At 38.7% G+C, this 18,955-nt stretch overlaps 2 protein-coding genes across 2 annotated transcripts in view; both read left to right on the plus strand.

Moving 5' to 3' along the window:
* Positions 1-392: 392 nt before the first annotated feature.
* Positions 393-8,561, plus strand: tcp11l2 (t-complex 11, testis-specific-like 2). The gene is made up of 10 exons (XM_040036038.1): positions 393-690; positions 2,654-2,834; positions 3,765-3,897; positions 4,650-4,770; positions 4,907-5,130; positions 5,254-5,390; positions 5,747-5,934; positions 6,090-6,271; positions 6,355-6,527; positions 6,623-8,561. Exons 2-10 carry the CDS (start codon positions 2,666-2,668, stop codon positions 6,883-6,885), a joined length of 1,590 nt encoding a protein of 529 aa, XP_039891972.1. The 5' UTR covers positions 393-690; positions 2,654-2,665; the 3' UTR covers positions 6,886-8,561.
* A 2,630-nt stretch (positions 8,562-11,191) lies between these two features.
* Positions 11,192-18,955, plus strand: part of apaf1 (apoptotic peptidase activating factor 1) — a 47,169-nt gene continuing 39,405 nt past the window's right edge. Inside the window, exons 1-13 of the mRNA XM_040035440.1 lie at positions 11,192-11,367; positions 12,637-12,825; positions 13,506-13,695; positions 13,923-14,120; positions 14,386-14,575; positions 15,440-15,552; positions 15,663-15,794; positions 16,024-16,262; positions 16,418-16,585; positions 16,800-16,931; positions 17,276-17,389; positions 18,113-18,297; positions 18,599-18,725. Coding sequence (XP_039891374.1) covers positions 12,682-12,825; positions 13,506-13,695; positions 13,923-14,120; positions 14,386-14,575; positions 15,440-15,552; positions 15,663-15,794; positions 16,024-16,262; positions 16,418-16,585; positions 16,800-16,931; positions 17,276-17,389; positions 18,113-18,297; positions 18,599-18,725 — 1,932 coding nt within the window. The 5' untranslated portion in view covers positions 11,192-11,367; positions 12,637-12,681. The remainder of the gene's footprint in view (positions 11,368-12,636; positions 12,826-13,505; positions 13,696-13,922; positions 14,121-14,385; positions 14,576-15,439; positions 15,553-15,662; positions 15,795-16,023; positions 16,263-16,417; positions 16,586-16,799; positions 16,932-17,275; positions 17,390-18,112; positions 18,298-18,598; positions 18,726-18,955) is intronic.

The following is an 18,955-nucleotide window of genomic DNA, read 5'->3' on the forward strand; positions in this document are numbered from 1 at the left end:
AACCTCCCACCTAAGACCCGTATATTTTTAGGGGTCTTATGTTAAGGGAAATAATAGCGAGCACAGGCGTCCACAGTACCACACAATACTGTGAAGGTTCTGAGGTTACATCCGTAAACAAAACAACCCACGTGAACACAGACGTTTTGGAAAAGCAGGGCGGGGTGTACCATTTTTCGACAGCTGTAATAATACGGGCTACATTTTAGCCCGTATTATTACATTACCCTTTTCTGAACTAAATGTCTGCATATTATTGTATCTGCTCTCTTTAAATTGCAGATTCTTTTTAAATCAATTAGATTCTTTTTTTTAAAAAAAAGACAATCCTTAGAATCGCCTTTATTTTTGCAGTTGAACACACCCGTGTGTAAAATGGTTTCGCCCGCTAGTTCTCAGAGCCAGCTGGGCTACTGAAGGACCTCTAAACAGAGAGGCAAACGCAAGAGGAGACAACTTTATTTTCCTCTTTTCTCGTTTTTTTCTTTTTTTTATTTATTATTACTATTATTGAACACTTGAATTCCCTTTGCACAGCTCACTAATTCCAGTTGGTGCTGGTAATGCACCATTGCCAACCACCATAAATATAATCAGAACAGGACCTTTAAAAAAAGGACGACGGCGACTTTTCTCTTCAGAGCGGGGCTGTTTTCGCTGTCAGCTTCACCTTCTAGTGACTTGAATGAGGTAAACATCGCGTTTCTCGAAGACATTTGTGCTTGTGACTTAGTTTATGGTGTCTGCTGCTAAGTTATCCGTCGCTTTGTTGAGAAACAGGAAGAAGAGTACAGTATTTGACGGTTCTGACATTTAGCATACCAGTGACAGCTGGTGTACGAAATTAATGACATTTATGACTCATATTAAGCTGTAAACCAGGGGATTTAGTCAAGTAACAAAGACAATTATATAACACTGACATAGTGCTGAGTTTGACGGATGCATCAGATGTATTTTGAAGGGAGAGCGTAACGCATTATTGTTTCCGCACTTCTTTTTCTGTGGATTCTGTCATGATCAGATACAATATACTATTTGTAATGTACACGGAGTTCTTGTTTTGGTCTGCACCTCGGATCACGTGTACCCACTTCTTACGCGTGTGTGGATATTTTTTTTTATCCACGTTTGTAGCTGTGCAACCAAAGAGTTTCCATGTAGGGCTGAGAGACGGGGAACTGCAACCAATAAGGAGAGTTCCCGTGGATCTAGCCCTGCCTTCCTGATTCACTGCTTTGTTTACATTATACCGCAGTCAGATCTGGACCCCAAAAGGCTGTCTTTGTTCCTGCAGAAGTTGATGTAGCAATATGCCTGTAGTGTGTGTGTGTGTGTGTGTGTGTGTGTGTGTGTGTGTGTGTGTGTGTGTGTGTGTGTGTGTGTGTGAGAGAGAGAGCGCCTGTACCTCTTATTCGATCACATATTCGCTCAGATATGTTTCCAAAACATCTGGGAAAATTATACGATATGTTCATTTATCTTAGATTGCATCCTTCTGGTTATAACAGGACAATGCATTTTACTCTACCTAGCATCTGAACTGCTTAAAGAAGCTTTCTCATAAAGAAGCTGCAGATGACAGAGTACACCTAATCCGTAATCAGTTTTCTGGATCACTCTGCTTTTATCCCTCTGGATAATCTCTGAAAATTGGCCTGCTGCATGGCTTTGACCTAGCTGTCAAGTCTAGCATATGATGTAATAAAAGGGCTCCCCACACCCATTTTCCTCGACCCTTGAGCTATCTTTAAACTGCAAGCGCTGCCAGGGAGTGTGCATTCATTTTTGGCAGCAGATAACTGAGCCAGAGGGTAGGAACACCTATGGGTCCTATCCTGCCAGCACTGTATGTCTTAGGCTATATTAGAAAGGCCTGCAGGCTTAATTTAACCTGTTACAGTACTCAAGTAATGTTTAAGTGGGTTACTCTTTTTTTTAACAGTGGTAAACAGTCTTTACAATAATGTTAAAAATGTGCACATCCGGTCATCTTTACCTTTCTTTCCTATGTGTATTTGTGGAAAACAAACAACAGCACAGTGAGAAGTGTAACACGATCATCTTGACAGTTGCGGAGCCCTCTGTTGTCCCATGTTGCCCTGGAGACACAACTGACATTGGATAGACAGGCACAGGCATAAAGGCTTTTGTGTAAACCTATATGGAAATGTGTTCTGTTTATGTCTAGACTTTGTATTGTGATTTAAACCCTGGTGGCAGTAAACAAACACTGAACCACACTATACACTATTATTATTTCTTTTTATTTTTCAGTGACTTACGTCATGCACCATCATTGACTTTAATAATATGTTGAAAGTGTTTGCAACAAGGCAGCTTTGTCTGTTTAATGGTGCCCTCCAGCTGTTTCACTGAGTATGACTGGTGTTTTTGTTACACTCTGCCTTGGTAACAAAAACTGCAACAGTCACACACTATCTCACTCTCAGACGAGCTCAGGTAAAATGATGGTAAGATTGTGTCATGGAAATTTTGGTTTTCTAATGAGTACTTTGAGGATAGTTTATGCAGGATTCCCTCGAAAGTATCTCAGTAATTATCATTTAAATGTCTGGATCTTCTGAACATATTGAATTAAACTCTGTGGTAGGAAATCCCTTTTAAGTTATTACTGACTTGTTATTTGCAGCTATAATCCAAAATGCCTTTAAATGATGAGCGGCCTAACTCCACATCCAGCGGTGAGGACCAAGGCAGTGATGTGGAGTCATCGTCAGAGCGCTGCGACAGCATGACATTGAACAGCGACCTGGAGTGCTCACGTGATAGCTTCACCAGTGACTCCTCCAGCAAGCATTGTAGCCCATCCTGTGAGTCTGTCCCCCTCCTTTCTCATTGATCTATGCATAAGCTCACTGCATATAATAATAATAATAATAATGGATTGGATTTATATAGCGCTTTTCTAAGACTACAACCACCATTCACTCTCATTCATCATGGTGGAGGCAGCTAATCTGCCTGGGCACTGACAGAAGCTCACTCACCATGATATACACATTTTTTTTTTCTTTTTGGATGACCCCATATCCGCAGTGGCACCCAGATATAAATATAAACACATATACAGTGTGTTTTTTCTTTTTGATGACCCTGTCTGAGTGGTAAAAAGAAAAAAATACATTTAATCTGCTGTTTTGTTTGCAGTTGTTGTTAGGGGTTAATGACTGTATTTAATATAAAGGCTTGTAAGAAAGCTACCACCCTCTACACCAGGGGCATCAAAACATAAGGCCCGGGTGCCAGAATAAGCCTGACAGAGACTCCAATCCAGATATAACAAATAACAATTGTATAAGAATCTAAGATTGAATAAGAATATCTAACATGTTCAGTTAATGAACTTTCTGTTTTATAATTGCAGGACAGTCTGGGAAACTTCATCTGTCATTTTACATATTCATTTCTTACAGTTTAAGTCCAAAAAGTCGTACTGTTCTTTTACTATTGCATCATTCATTCTTCTTCATCATGTGGAAAAACTGAAACATGCTTATTATTATTATTAGACTTCTCTTTATTATATTAAGAAAAAGAAGTGTGAAATGCCAAGGATTAAATGTGTTGTTACACTTCAGTTCACTGACATAAAGACGGACTTTTACTGGTTACCTTTAGTGAGCTGTATGTATGAACAGTGTAAATGGAGTTTGACATCCGTGCTCTATACTGTCATCTTTAATAGTCGGACATGCTTTTTTCCCCCAATTTATAAATCAGCAAATATTTGATTCCCACAGCAAGCCCACCCAAAACCCTAACGCTGGACGAAGTCATGGAGTCTGCAAGAGACCTTTTCAATCTCAGCCTCTCCCATGAGATTGTTATGAACCGCAATTTCCACCTGGAGCCAAATAGCCTACCTCAGGACAGGTAAAATATGACAAAAGCCTGTGCTTACTAATGTGAAGTTTTGCAATATTAATACCACACCAATACTACATTTCAGATTTTTCCATAATGAAAAACATGTTAGGTATCAGGGAGAGCTGATGCTGCTTTCTGTGCTTTGTACAAACATAGAGATTTTGCAGTGTTTAAAAATCATGTTTACCTTTTTAAACATGGTTATAAACTAAAATAAATGTGAGTCTTGTTATACCAACTGTCTGTGTCTGATGATAATATGCGAGAATTTAGAGTTAGAAAAGAAAAGGGAGATCCAAAGACTCACTGTTATTTATTCTCAAGCTCCCAGTGGGTAACACAATTTTAAGTTGACAAGTTTATCTTCAAACATCATAGCATCCTGTAACAAACACACACTTTCTGAGCAGAAAGAAAGATTTGAATTTGATCATTGAGGACATGCTTTCATGATTTGCATCTACAGTATATTTGCAGCAACTTGTCTGGGAGTGTTTATGATTGGTGTACAACCAGAAAACACCAAATGTTGCACTACTGTTTAGTTACTTACTAAATAGTAGTGTTACTTAGTTATATCAAAAGAAAGGAAGATCCAAGAAAATCATTTTAGTTCCTTCAGAGAAAAAAAGTTAATTTACCAGTCTAATACTCTCAAGATAAGTTAATAAAATAAAACTCAAAATCAAAGTGTGCTTTATAAATGGCAGTTTTACTCAGATAAACCCCCTATTATTTATTTATTTTTTTTCTTTTAGTTTATTAAAGGCAGTGAGAGATAATCTTCAGAAGGCCTTCTGGGATATCCTGGAGGCTGAGCTGAATGACGACCCTCCTGAATATGGACAAGCCATCAGATTAGTGGAGGAGATCAGAGAGGTCACCACATGCATTCAAATATTTTTCTGTAACTAGTGAATATATATAGTGAATATATATATATATATATATATATATATATATATATATATATATATTCTAAAACAACTTTTTTTTTCCCCCTCTTGACGAACAGATCTTATTGTCATTCCTTAATCCGGGTGCCAATCGGATGCGGACCCAGATCATGGAGGTGCTGGACATGGACCTGATTCGTCAGCAGGCTGACAACGATGCTCTAGACATCCAGGGACTTGCCTCTTACATTATCACAACCATGGGCAAGATGTGTGCACCCGTGAGGGATGAGGAAATCAAGAAGCTACGAGAGGGCACAGATAACATAGTGACGCTTTTTAAGTAAGCGCACACATATACATTAACAGTGACTGTATTTACTGTCTGACCTGTTCTGTTTAATAATAATATTTTTAATTATAAAAGAAAAATTTTCATAGCATCTTGGTTATTTCTACACATTAGGGAAATATTCCGTGTGTTGAGCCTGATGAGAGCGGACATGGTCAACTGTACAATTGAAAACCTGAGACCTGTGCTGCAGAGGCAAAGTGTCGAATATGAGAGGGCAAAGTTTCAGAGCATCCTGGACAAAACACCCAGTGAGTGAATAACACTACATTCTTCTTTATATATAACCTTTAGCACCCTTTTATACACACAAAAATACAGAAAATATGCCACAGTTTTATTGAGGTCTACATTTGAGAATTTTTTTTTTTTTTTATATTTTGTGTGTGACTTTCAGACTGAAATGAAGCAAAAACTGTCATATTGACCTCCCAGTACATCTATTTATAACAAAACAAACTCTAACTGCTCAACTCAAAACTTTAAAAAGAGAGTCCAAAGTCCAGTGGAGGATGTCACAGTGGCTATGCCATCTTTTCTTTACAGTCTGTGTCAAAGTGAAAAACTGAAACCCTGCTAGACTTGCACTAATATGAAACTTTCTCAGGTGCTTTAGACCGCACTACCTCCTGGATCAAGTCTGCACTGGAGGAGCTGCAGTCATCCATCGCCCCTACAGAACAGACTAATGGTCCTGGAAAAGGACAACCAGTGGTGCCTGGGCCATTTCAAGTTCTCAACGCTGCCTTCATTCGCATCCTCACATGGGACTACTCCAAGAGCCCACCGCCTGAGGTAGTGTGTTGTAAATGTAGTTAAGAGAAGGATCTTACGTTTATGTCAGCTTCTCTCCTTGTTATTTTTAAAAAATATTTACATAGCTGAGAGATTAGAGATTTTACAGACAATTTGTGCTTTGGAGATTTTATTGGTGCAATCTTCTCCATTAGACGTGGATGACAGATGAGATCCGTCTCCAAGAGATTCAGTGGCAGCTTCAGCAATGTCAGGCTGTGAATGAGGTGCTGCTCATTGTCTACAGCACAATTGGGGGGCCTATCCAGGGTCTACCATCCTTGTCTGACCGCCTGAAGAGGATGATCAGTGTGCTGCTGGATGGGATGCACAGATCGTCAGTACCTTTGTGTCAGACTATTTTCAGAAATATCTGTCTCAAACTCCATCTTAAACTGATTTTTTTTTTTATACCTATAGGGACTTTAACCTAGAAGAGTCACTAGAGGGCATCAGTGCTCAGATCTGCTGTGAGCTTAACAAGTCTTTAACAGAGAGGAGCTACCCTGCACTGACCCCAGCGCTGCAGGGCACCCTCACAGGCCAGATTTGCAACATTACCCAAAAGGACAATCCCATCCGAACCCTAGTTGGTAAGAGAGAATAAGTTGAAAGACTAACTTCTTAAAAAAAATTTAGTTGAGAAATTGATGTAATTGACTAAACGCTTGCTGTGGTTTTTCTGCAGAGGACCGTGTGCAGCAGTACTTCATGGCACTCATTTCTGACCCAAAACCTCAGTCCAAAATTGAACAAGTACCAGCTGGTTTGACTGCTATCAAGCCTGAACTAGCAATAATTGGGGCAAAGTTCATCTCCCTGGTCAACTACAACAAGACAGTCTATGGCCCTTTCTATGCTGACATCCTGAGGAAGCTGATGTTCAGCAACAGCCAACCAGCAGCAAACCCTCCTCAGAACACAGCTCAGGACTCTGTCACCCACAATTAAAATGAAAATATCATGCAGTTGAAGAAGACTGTTTTTCTACTAGACATAGGTAAAGCAAAGGAGGTGGGGAGTATCTGTGTCGACTACAATGTATTTGAGCAGCATCAAGCTGGTTGTTAATACACAAAGAAAACAAGAAAAAGTCGAAGCTATAGGAGGAGGAAGAGAAAGATTTTCAGTAATGGGATGTCAATGCATGGAGTGAAAGAAAAAAAGAGAAGAGGAAAGTGGGTCATTGTGTCATGCAGGTTCTGCAGCTGTGGTTTTGTCATTACATTTGGCAGTAAAAGCACAGCAGTGTATTTATCACATGCTCAGCTTTAAATGTGACTCCTTACTTTGCGAAAATGCTCAAACTTATTTTTCAGCAATATTTGGACAGTAACACAGTTGTTATAATTTTACCTCAGTACCCAATCAGTTTAATTTTATTTTCATTATTTGATTTTTTTAAAAAGTGCTGACCTAAGCTGAGCTTTTATTCAATGGCTTGAACAAAAATATAGTGTTACTATATTACATAGCCATATACTTAACAATTAATCCAGCTGCTTATGTCCTTGGTCACTAAAGCAATAAACACTAGTGACCCAGTGCCATTGGACTGCCTCCACCATGTTTTACAGATATAATAAACTTTGGAAAATGAGTTGTCCACAGATTGACTTCAGGTTCAGCTGTCCAAACAATACTTATTATATTTATTACCAAGCTAAATTCCTGAACCCTTTCTCCAGTTTAGATGTAAAAGTTCCGTAAATCCTCACTTGAAGCCCGGTAAACAGCAAAAATAACAAATACCTTGTCAGTGCTTCCCTGTGAACATTTAGGACTTCAAACCAGAAAACCAGTATTAGCTACAATAATCCATTTCTGTACCTAATGTTGACACCCTCCATTTGATCATTGTGTCTGTAGTCAAACTCCTTGAATTTTGGAGGCAGTATATAAGAACAGAAGGGCATTTTAATATGTATAATGCATACAGCAAGCTTTATAAAACACAGATGGAGAGGTTTATATAGAAAAGTAGCAGAGTAGAATTTCAGATTCTTTACATATAATGTTATCACCGTTAAGTACTAAGGTAACAGTATAACTGTTAACTACAGAAAAACTGACAATAAGAAGTGCCACACTTGAAGGTAATGCAAAACATGAGCCCTTTTCCTTGGATTTATTAGTTTAGTTGTTGTCTCTTACCTTTTTATCAGCCAGAAAATGAAACTGTTTGTATCATTTTTAATCCACACTTAGCTTTGACTTCTGAAAGAAAGTAATGTCAGTTGTCTGCATGAGTTTCTTTGTGTTGGGATTTGTGCATTTTAGTTGTTGCTTGAGTAATTTGTTGGGGTATTTGTTGCTTGTTGTATGTTCTGTAATTTTATTTGTTAGCTGCCAGTGGAATATTAGTTATGTTGATTGGTTATATTGTTATTTGCTTGTTACATTTTAACGTGCTGTTTTGTTTACAGTACATTTGCGCTGGATGTAAGAACACAATTGTGAGATGAAAGGTGCTGAACACAGAAATGAATTTTGTCTCAAAAAGTTTCCAGCGGACATTTGTATGCAGAAAGAAAAACATGTGTAGTTTTACATCAGTTTACATAAGAACATGGAGAGTTTTTGTTTCCCTCTGTATCAATGTTAATATAATAAAACAACAAAATTGAGCATGTGGTGTTTATTTAATGATGAAACCTTATATACAGGGTGGGCCATTTATATGGATACACCGTAATAAAATGGGAATGGTTGGTGATATTAAAGTCCTGTTTGTGGCACATTAGTATATGTGAGGGGGCAAACTCCTCAAGATGGGTGGTGACCATGGTGGCCATTTAGAAGTCGGCCATCTTGGATACAACTTTTGTTTTTTTCAATAGGAAGAGGGCCATGTGACACATCAAACTTATTGGTAATGTCACAAGAAAAACAATGGTGTGCTTGGTTTTAACATAACTTTATTCTTTCATGAGTTATTTACAAGTTTTTGACCACTTATAAAATGAGTTCAATGTGCTGCCCATTGTGTTGGATTGTCAATGCAACCCTCTTCTCCCACTCTTCACACACTGATAGCAACACCGCAGCAGAAATGCCAGCACAGGCATCCAGTATCCGTAGTTTCAGGTGCTGCACATCTCGTATCTTCACACCATAGACAATTGCCTTCAGATGACCCCAAAGATAAAAGTTTAAGGGGGTCAGATTGGGAGACCTTGGGGACCATTCAACTGGCCCACGACGACCAATCCACTTTCCAGGAAACTGTTCATCTAGGAATGCTCGGACCTGGCACCCATAATGTGGTGGTGCACCATCTTGCTGGAAAAACTTGGGGAACGTGCCAGCTTCAGTGCATAAAGAGGGAAACACATCATGTAGCAATTTCAAATATCCAGTGGCCTTGAGGTTTGCATTGATGAAGAATGGAGCCACTATCATTGTACCCCATATACCACACCAAACCATCACCTTTGTTGTTCCAACAGTCTTGGAGGGATCCATCCAATGTGGGTTAGTGTCAGACCAATAGCGGTGGTTTTGTTTGTTAACTTCACCATTCACATAAAAGTTTGCCTCATCACTGAACAAAATCTTCTGCGTGAACTGAGGGTCCTGTTCCAATTTTTGTTTTGCTCATTCTGCAAATTCTGTGCGCCGATCTGGGTCATCCTCGTTGAGATGCTGCAGTAGCTGGAGTTTGTAAGGGTTCCATTTGTGAGTAGCTAATATCCGCCGAAAGGGATGTTCGACTAATGCCACTCTCCAGTGACATGCGACGAGTGCTACGCTGTGGGCTCTTGCTGAATGAAGCTAGGACAGCCACTGATGTTTCTTCATTAGTGACAGTTTTCTTGCGTCCACATTTTGGCAAATCCAACACTGAACCAGTTTCACGAAACTTAGCAAGCAGTTTGCTAACTGTAGCATGGGAGATGGGTGGTCTCGTAGGGTGTCTTGCATTGAAATCTGCTGCAATGACCTGGTTACTGCGTTCACCAGATATCAACACAATTTCGATCCGCTCCTCATGTGTTAACCTCTTCGACATGTCAATGGCTGTGAACAAAGAGAAACTTGTAAATAACTCATGAAAGAATAAAGTTACGTTGAAACCAAGCACACCATTGTTTTTCTTGTGACATTACCAATAAGTTTGATGTGTCACATGGCCCTCTTCCTATTGAAAAAACAAAAGTTGTATCCAAGATGGCCGACTTCTAAATGGCCACCATGGTCACCACCCATCTTGAGGAGTTTGCCCCCTCACATATACTAATGTGCCACAAACAGGACTTTAATATCACCAACCATTCCCATTATATTACCGTGTATCCATATAAATGGCCCACCCTGTAGATATATTTTTTCAAAGGGGTATTAATAGAGGAAACCTAATAGTTTAGCCCACGAATAGGAAGAAAACCAGGTTTGAACCTTTATCTTTAATTTTGTGTTGCTTTTTTCTCTTGTTGCAAGTTGAAAACACAAAGCTATAATGTATTATTGCTATCATTTGGCTATCTGGGGAATGCATGAGACTAACACACAACTGTTAAGAAAAAAAGCTATTTAAGTAAGGATGAAAATTATAATCACCAACCTGCATCCTTAATTAATTAAATACAGACAATAATTTGTATAGATAATAATTTTAGCTTGCATATACTTCATTTGAGTCTCATTGCACGCAGGTCTGACAACAAGCCTATATGTCCACAGCATTATATAGGTAATCTATTCACAGCTACTTATAATTGTATTATCAGGGCATCAATGTGTACTGGAGTAAACAAATGCTCTCATCACTTGCTGTCACCAGGCAGTAATGTTGCCTTCAAGTGCGGCCTGGAGGTAGATAAAAATAGAGTTGTCAAAGGATTTTTAATTCATAAATCTAATTTCGTCTAATGTGGCGTCTAATTGTGCAAAGTGTTTGAACTGTATCATGAATTTAGTGGGTAATACCACACACTAAAGTGTTTTTGATTAAACAAGACAGAGAAAGTAAATGATGGTCGTTTCTATGTTATGTCTTATAGTAACGCATAATAACTCTTATGTTACTCAAATTTACCATGAAAACACCGCCGCTGGAATACATATTCATATGACTTTATCGTTGGAAAATATTTGTAAAGCCTAACCGTTTTAGCTGAGCGAACGCAAATATTTACAACACACGAGAAGTACATAAACGCCGCATCAGTTTGCCCAGCTACACATTCTTCCAAAGCGTGAGCTCATCGGTCACGTGAGCTAGAGCTTGCCAAGCAATTGGCTGCTTCACGCCGAGGCAGTTGTTTTTGTTGTGAATCAGGAAGCTCTTCTTTCAAAATTGGGTGTGTAGTAACACATTAAGACAGAGAATTAAAACCTCTGTTTAGTGACTGGGTTCTTAAATTGTGACCTGATATCGAAGCCGCATACAACTAAACAACCACCTTCTTCGCTGAAGACTAGACGATATTCGTAAGTATCAGCTAGTGGCTACCTGACTTTCTTTGTTTCATTTACTTCAAGCAGTCTGAGTAGGTTGAACTTCCTAACAAGTGCTGGATTGGGCTTGGTTTGTGAATATAACGCTAGAAAAGATGTCGACTAAGAATAAGAAGAGTCAAGTTTAGTCTTCATTAGCACTAGTGAAAGTTCATTTTGAGCTGTCAAAACTAAGTACTCCTACTATTTTTAATAACAGATGGTAACCTATACCCCAGTGAATGCGTTATCAGCTCTTGTATTTTCACTTTTGATCTCTTCCTGTTTCGTATTGGAACACAGATATCTGGAGATTAAAGACTGTTTTCACACACTTTTGTGGCTTTGAGGGTATTTTTAAGGTTTTAGACTACATTCTGCCGTTAAAGCCTGCTAACAAATTTTATTTTTAAACAGCAGGAAACCTTTAAAGCTTGACGAATACATAACCTTCAAGACTGATCAGTTCACACATATACACAATCACAAATACATCTGTATATAGCAGGGGCATGACGTATTGAGGACATATGTCAGGCGAGTTATAGGAAAAACAGTACATGTATTACAATAGAAACCAGTTGACTCACAGGCTTGTAAACATCCAGTCTCATTAAACATGTCCATCAGTGCCTCTACAACCATGATGTGATTTTTTAAAATTTTTTTTTTATTTATTTATTTTTTTCCAAACTAACAAATACTAAAACTAACAATATTTACTCTATGTTTCTACTTTAATTCTCCTTATTAAAATATATATATTATATATATAAAATATATATATTTGTATTCCCCATGTAAATGGTACAGTACCAGTACTTGGATTGGTACTTATTTAATTTAATTTAATTTAAACTTAATTATTATGTTTGGAGGGGAGGGGGGCACTATTGGATAGTTTGAGTAAAGAGAAGATGGCAGAAAGAGGAAGAGGAAGACATGCAAGCCGCTGCATTTGGCCTTGTAGCATGTGGTTTCCTGCTCAACCACTGAGGTAACCGAGTGCCCCCATAAGTACTGTTTAACCTAAAATTCATTCAGTCACATTTACATGAAAGAGTTGCGCAAACTCTGGGGTTAGTATCTTGCTCAAAGATATTTTGACATGCAGGTTGGAAGAGTTGGAGATCTAACCACCGACCTTCTGATTAGTAGACTACCCACACTACCTCCTGAAGATGGAACAATAAGAAATACATGCCATGCCAAAAAGGATGGACAGATCCACAATTTATTAAACGCCGTATTTTTTTCCAATAGCGTGCAGTGCACCGAGATCCTGTATGGTTGGTGTGTGGCGCAGAAATGGCGCTGGAGGAAGGGGCACGGAGCTGTCTGCTGCGCTTCCGCCAAAAACTGGAGGAGGACATTAAGCCCACCTACCTGATGGATCACATGATCAGTGATGGTGTGATGACTGTGGATGAGGAGGAGAGGATCAGGACTCAGGTGAGCTTCTGGTGGTTTCTACATTTTTTAGAATTAATACTGTGGTCAATGAAAATATTGCTCGACATTACTGAAGCCCTGTCCTCCTTTCCTCCTCTCAGACTTTATTGTCCATGTATTGAGTCACCCTCCTCCTACCTTTATTTACTGAGTCAAGTCTTTGTTTTCACACTTGTGTTGACTTTGCCATTTTCTGTGGACACAAGACATGACGATAACTGTAGATAACTCATTTTCCCCTTAAGGTTATTTAGTAATACATTACCTTGGATTTTGCCATAGAGAAGCAATACTGTGTCATTAAAATGATGTTCCGTTAAGTAACTGAGGCATACATGAACAGAATGCTTTTTGGCTGCTGTAGAAATCAAACTAACAGCAAAACCAATAAGTGTGTACAATTTTAATGTAACTTTACATTCTCTTTTTAAATGATTAATAATAAAACTGTATTCCAACCTTTGCCAACATTTTGCCAACATGGGATTTTCCCACTAGATGATGCAACTGGTTGATTTCTAGAATACAGCTGGCTTAAACCATGCACAAATGTTGTAACATGAACAATCTTTTTTGTGGAATGTATCTCAGACTCTTAACATTTATTCAAAACATCATCTGGTATGGTTTCTACCAGATCATAACATTTCACATCTCATCTCTGATGTTTCTGTCTTCAGCTTACCAGGAAGGATCAGGCTGGAGCACTAATAGAGCTTTTGTTAAGAAAGGACAACCTTGCCTACATTTCTTTCTACAACGCACTGGTCAGAGAGGCATATGACGATTTGGCCAGTTTGCTCCATAGGGACCTGCCACACATCTCATTGAATCCACATAAGGGCTCTTCTGATGGCTCTGCAACTTATGGTAAGAAGTAGGAAGCTGTGGGTGAGGATGGTGGAGGTTTGATAGGTTGTGCTGTTAGTGTGTGGGAGTTCATGAGTGCTGGCAGAAAAAAAAAAAGGATGTGCAGAGTCTGCTTGTTGTGTGGGAGTTGATCTTGATCCTGACTGAGCATCTTCTTAGTATTAAACTTAGTGTTGTTTTTTGTATGATAACTCTTCAAACACTCACAGTTTTGCTTTGTTCAACAGTTCAGTCAATGCTTAGTGAAGGTGGCATCCCACAGAGGCCCGTAGTGTTTGTCAGCAGACCAGAACTGGTGAACAGGGCCAGGGAGAAGCTTTACCGGCTCCAGAAGGAGCCCGGCTGGATCACTGTCTTTGGCATGGCTGGCTCGGGGAAGTCCGTCCTAGCTGCTGAAGCTGTTAGAGATCATGGAATCATTGAAGGTGAATATTTGACTGATATAAAGCACTAACTATCAATATGAATTAGTTTGAGGCAATGAATGAAACTGAGAAAGGAAAAGCTTAAAACAAAAAAGTTTTTGTAATCGTTGATGTACTTTTCTGGGTCTCTTACTATCATAGATTACCGATGGACTCAGCTAAGATGATGTTGTCGCTAATGATCCACGAACTGACAGATAGCAGTTACTTCTCTGTAGTTTGACAACTCTTGCTCCTTTAACTCTTTCTTCCCTCTTATTTCCAGATTGCTTTCCTGGAGGCGTCCACTGGCTGTCCATCGGCCAGGTGGACAAGCCAGACCTGCTGGTTAAAGTTCAGTCATTGTGTTTTCGTCTGGAGCAGAGCCTTGATTCTCAGCCCCTCCACCGTCCCCCAAACTCTCTGGATGAAGCCAAGGAGCGTCTTCGCTTCCTCATGCTGCGCAGATATCCAAGGTCACTATTTAGTAATTATATGTGATCTCCCAATTTTTTATTTATAATATTGAGTTTAACATGAAATACTTTAACTTTAATCAATCAATATGACAGAAGTAATATGTATATAGAATAAGTTAGTATATCATTTACATTAACCATGCCATTCTAATATCAACATGTACAAGTAAAATAATAAAGGATGTAAAAAATAATTAAAACAGAAAGATACAGTATACATGTAAAGTATTTTTAAAGTTACTGAACCAGATGAATTGTGTCGGTCAACAACGCTAACATTATTATTTAAGTCAAGTCAGATGTAGTTTATTGGTGAATTATGTTTTATGTATATACCACTGATTTAAACACAGCAGGAAATATAAACTGAGACATTTGAACTGCAATAATGCATTAAAAACAATTCAAATTTAAGTTAAAAGAAAGTTTTAAAAAGTTAAAGACAACAACTTTAAAAATTCGACAGACATTTTAGGTAAAGATGAATTGTTTCGACGGGGTGGGGGAAATAAAATAACTGTGTAATAAATGTATCCTATGTCACCAAACAAAATACCTTGGAAAGTTAAAACTTTTACTAAAGAAGAAACTTGGTTACATAGAAAATATAAAAAAATGATGTGTTCAGTAACTCTAAATCTGCGTATGGAAAAATAGAAGCTTAAAGGTAAAAGGAATGCAGATGGTTTCATGTGCTGAATGTTGTCTAACTGCTCTGCTGCGACAGATTGTTCATATGAAAGTGAGTAAGTGGTGCAGCCACAGTCATTTGGATGGTATCTACGTCAGCAGACGTAAACAGTCAGCTGATTTAAAAAGCAGCAGCTGTGACAAATTCCTTCTTTCTTTTGTGTTTTTTAGATCTCTGCTGATTTTGGATGACATCTGGGATAGTACAGTGTTGAAGGTGTTTGACATCCACTGTCGTGTTCTTCTCACCACCAGAAATAGAAGCCTCACTGATTCTGTTAGTGGTATGTGCTTTGTTGTTTTTCTCTGGTCACTGTACAGACTTAAGTGGGTGAAACTTCTGCGATTACTTTTCTGTATACTGAAAAATACTCTGTATTGACTGTTTTTGTAGGTGCTAAGCACGAGGTGGAAGTTGAAAGCGGGTTGGATGAAAACAAGGCCTTGGAGATCCTTGCTCTGTACACTAGAATAAAACTGCAAGCGCTACCCGAGGAGGCTCGCAGCATTGTCAGAGAGTGTAAAGGTATGTATCTTGACACTGACTAATAAAGAAATCTAAGAGAAGCCTAGAAGATGTCTTTGCTAATATGGGTGATGTTATTTTTTATAAGAAAACATGGCTAATTTCGATTTAGTTGTTGCTTTCTGGGAAAACAAATCAAGCTTTGTGACGATTTAGGTCTCATATCATTTTTAGGGTCATGTGCTTTAAAAAAAAACACACATTTCTGTTTCCTCGCCCCTCATGTCAGGCTCCCCTTTGGTGGTGTCTCTGATCGGAGCGCTGCTCAGAGAAAAACCAAACCGCTGGCGTTACTATCTCTGCCAGCTGCAGATGAAGCAGTTCAAGCGTATAAGGAAGTCATCATCTTATGACTATGATGCCCTGGATCAGGCCATGGCTGCTAGCATCGAGGTACTTCCTGATGAGCACCGAGACCTCTACAAGGATCTTACTGTTCTACAGAAGGATGTCAAAATCCCCGCTAAGGTTTGTCTGCACAAAAGGAGATTGTTTATGATCCCTGTATTTTCTGACACAGTGACATGACATTTTAAATTTTAATGATTTTTGCAGATTAATAGCATATTATTCTACCACAGAAGGTGAAGAACGGTTAATTGTGTTGTTCTTTCTTCTCCCAGGTGCTGTCTGTTCTTTGGGATCTGGAACCTGAGGAGGTGGAGGACATCCTGGAGGAATTTGTTAACAAGTCTCTGCTTTTCGTGGACAATAACAGTAAACCCTACCTGTACTACCTTCACGACCTCCAGATAGACTTCCTGTTGGAGCAGAACCGAACGCAGCTTGAGGTCAGTCTAAAGGCATCCTTCAACTGAAGTGGGCAGTGATTGTCAAATTAAGCTACAAGTTTTAAGAGGCCAGGCTAACTAATTAGCTATATTAGGTTTAAATTAGCTCTAGCATAAAATCAAAGCTATAAATCCAATGTCATTATCTTTAACCCAGCAAATATGGTTGTTTGCTGTTGTGTGTGTGCTTATTTGGGTTTTCTGTGTTAAACAGAGCCTTCACACTAAGGTGGTGCGTCAGTACCAGCAGCATTACAGAGACGGTCCCCCCACTTCAGGAGACGAGGAATCTCTTTACTGGATCCGATATTTGACCTACCATATGGCCAAAGCCAACCTTACCCAGGTAGAAGTGATAATTATTTTCTTTTTCTTTTAAGTGTGTTTGAACCTAGTAATTCATTACAGTGCTGAACAATGAAATGGCTTTCTCATTTTCTGTTCTACGGTATGGGAAACCATTTTTATTATATATATATATATATATATATAGATAGATAGATAGATAGATAGATAGATAGATAGATAAGTTAAAGTAGACCAGACTGCACAGCCCTATGCAGTGTTTTAAGATGACGTATAAGTGAGAAATAATAGCAGGGTTTTATTTCTTCAGTCTACCTTTTTTCTCACCATGTCTCTGTCTCTCTGTGTCTTTTTCTCTTTTGGTTTCTGATCATCTCTGTCTAGGAGCTCTACTCCCTCATGTTCTCTCTCAACTGGGTGATCATCAAGGCCAAGATAATGGGTCCAGCTCATCTCATCAATGACTATGTGGAGTATGGATCCATTCTGGACCAAGAGGTCAGGACATAAAAAAATGGCCACTGTGTCTATTGCCCTTTTCACATATGGGATACACATATGTGTTCGGATATGTGTCACTTTAAACTTAATATTTATCACTGCCACACAAACCTTTGTTTTCTATGTATAAGTAGTTTTTCAAGGCATAAGATTAGTTGAGTAGCATGACGCAGAGCCTGAAGATAATTGTTTTTTTTTTAAATTTCCAGTCATATTTTCAGTGAGCGAAGCAACTCACAAAGATGCATGAGAGATATGTGCAGACTGCAGGAATCATAAATTTGTGCATACCTATCTGTTGCATCAAATTAGTGAAAATGACAGTGTCCTTGATGCTTAAATTTCTGATCTTCATGTACAAAAAGAGTAATTCAACAAAGAATGAGAGTGCAGCTCATTCTACCTCATCCCGAGGAAAAATACAGGTTTAGACTCCGTCTGTCTTTCATGTACTTTGTGAATTAAATAAAAAGGTTGACCTTTAATTTTCCTACCTTCATTTTCTTTTTAATTATCACATTTTCACTTTCTAATTTTCATCTTTGCAAGAGAACATGCCATGGTGCATAATAGCAATTACTTACCAATCAAACTTTTGCGATTTAAGTTCTTAGTGAAAAATAGTTATGATAACAAGCGACAAGCTTTGGGTAGTTTCCCTTTAATGTGACCTGGTGTTTGCAGTGGACTCAAGTATGCTTGTGTTTTCTTTGCTTCCAGAACAGTGAAGTGCGCAGTCAGTTCCAGGAGTTTCTGTCTCTGAATGGCCACCAGCTCGAGCAGCGTCCTTTCCCTGATGTTGTGCAGCTTGCTCTGTCTCAGCCGCCCAACTCCGAGGTCTACAAACAAGCTCAACTGCAGGCACAGAACCGGACCAAAGCTGGGAAACTCTACTTTGACTTGGTGTAAGAAAGCAAGCGTTTAATATGGTGTTCTCTTTATAATGGAGATATTTCAAGTTGCTTTTTACATCTCATTATTAGTTAGTTTGTTAATGAATTATATGATAACTAATTTTCGTTGTTAAATCTGTACTCCCTTCTTTAACATGTAAGATTTTAGATGACATTTGCTGTTACAATGCAATTAAAATGAATATTCAATATATAATATATCTGAAATTGTTATTATTTCCATTTTAATGGTGTGTACAAGCTTTGAACTCCTGCTTTTACTGTTTTGTGTGTGTCGTGTTTTTGAATACAGGAATAAGAGCGGTGTAGACAATCTGTCTCGTTTGGTGATTCACCCCCACCAGGGCTCCATTTACTCAGCCTGCTTCTCGCAGGATGGAACCAAAATTGCTTCTTGTGGAGCTAGCAAGACACTCAAGGTACCATTTCACCGGCAAAGCATCAAAAGCAACAGCAGAATGGACCAAAATGCAATCATTAACTAGAATTGTTCAGCTCTCTGGAATCTACAAATAGCTTCAGTAACACTTTGTCGTAACCATTGTTAAAAGCTGTAAATTCATAGTTTATTAAACTTTAGTCAGGAGTTTTTAGTGTTACATGAGGAACTCAATATTGTACTGATGAAACGTGGCTTCGCTGCCATCTT

Source organism: Simochromis diagramma, unplaced genomic scaffold, assembly GCF_900408965.1.
Source record: "Simochromis diagramma unplaced genomic scaffold, fSimDia1.1 OVJJ01000816.1, whole genome shotgun sequence".
NCBI lineage: Eukaryota > Metazoa > Chordata > Actinopteri > Cichliformes > Cichlidae > Simochromis > Simochromis diagramma.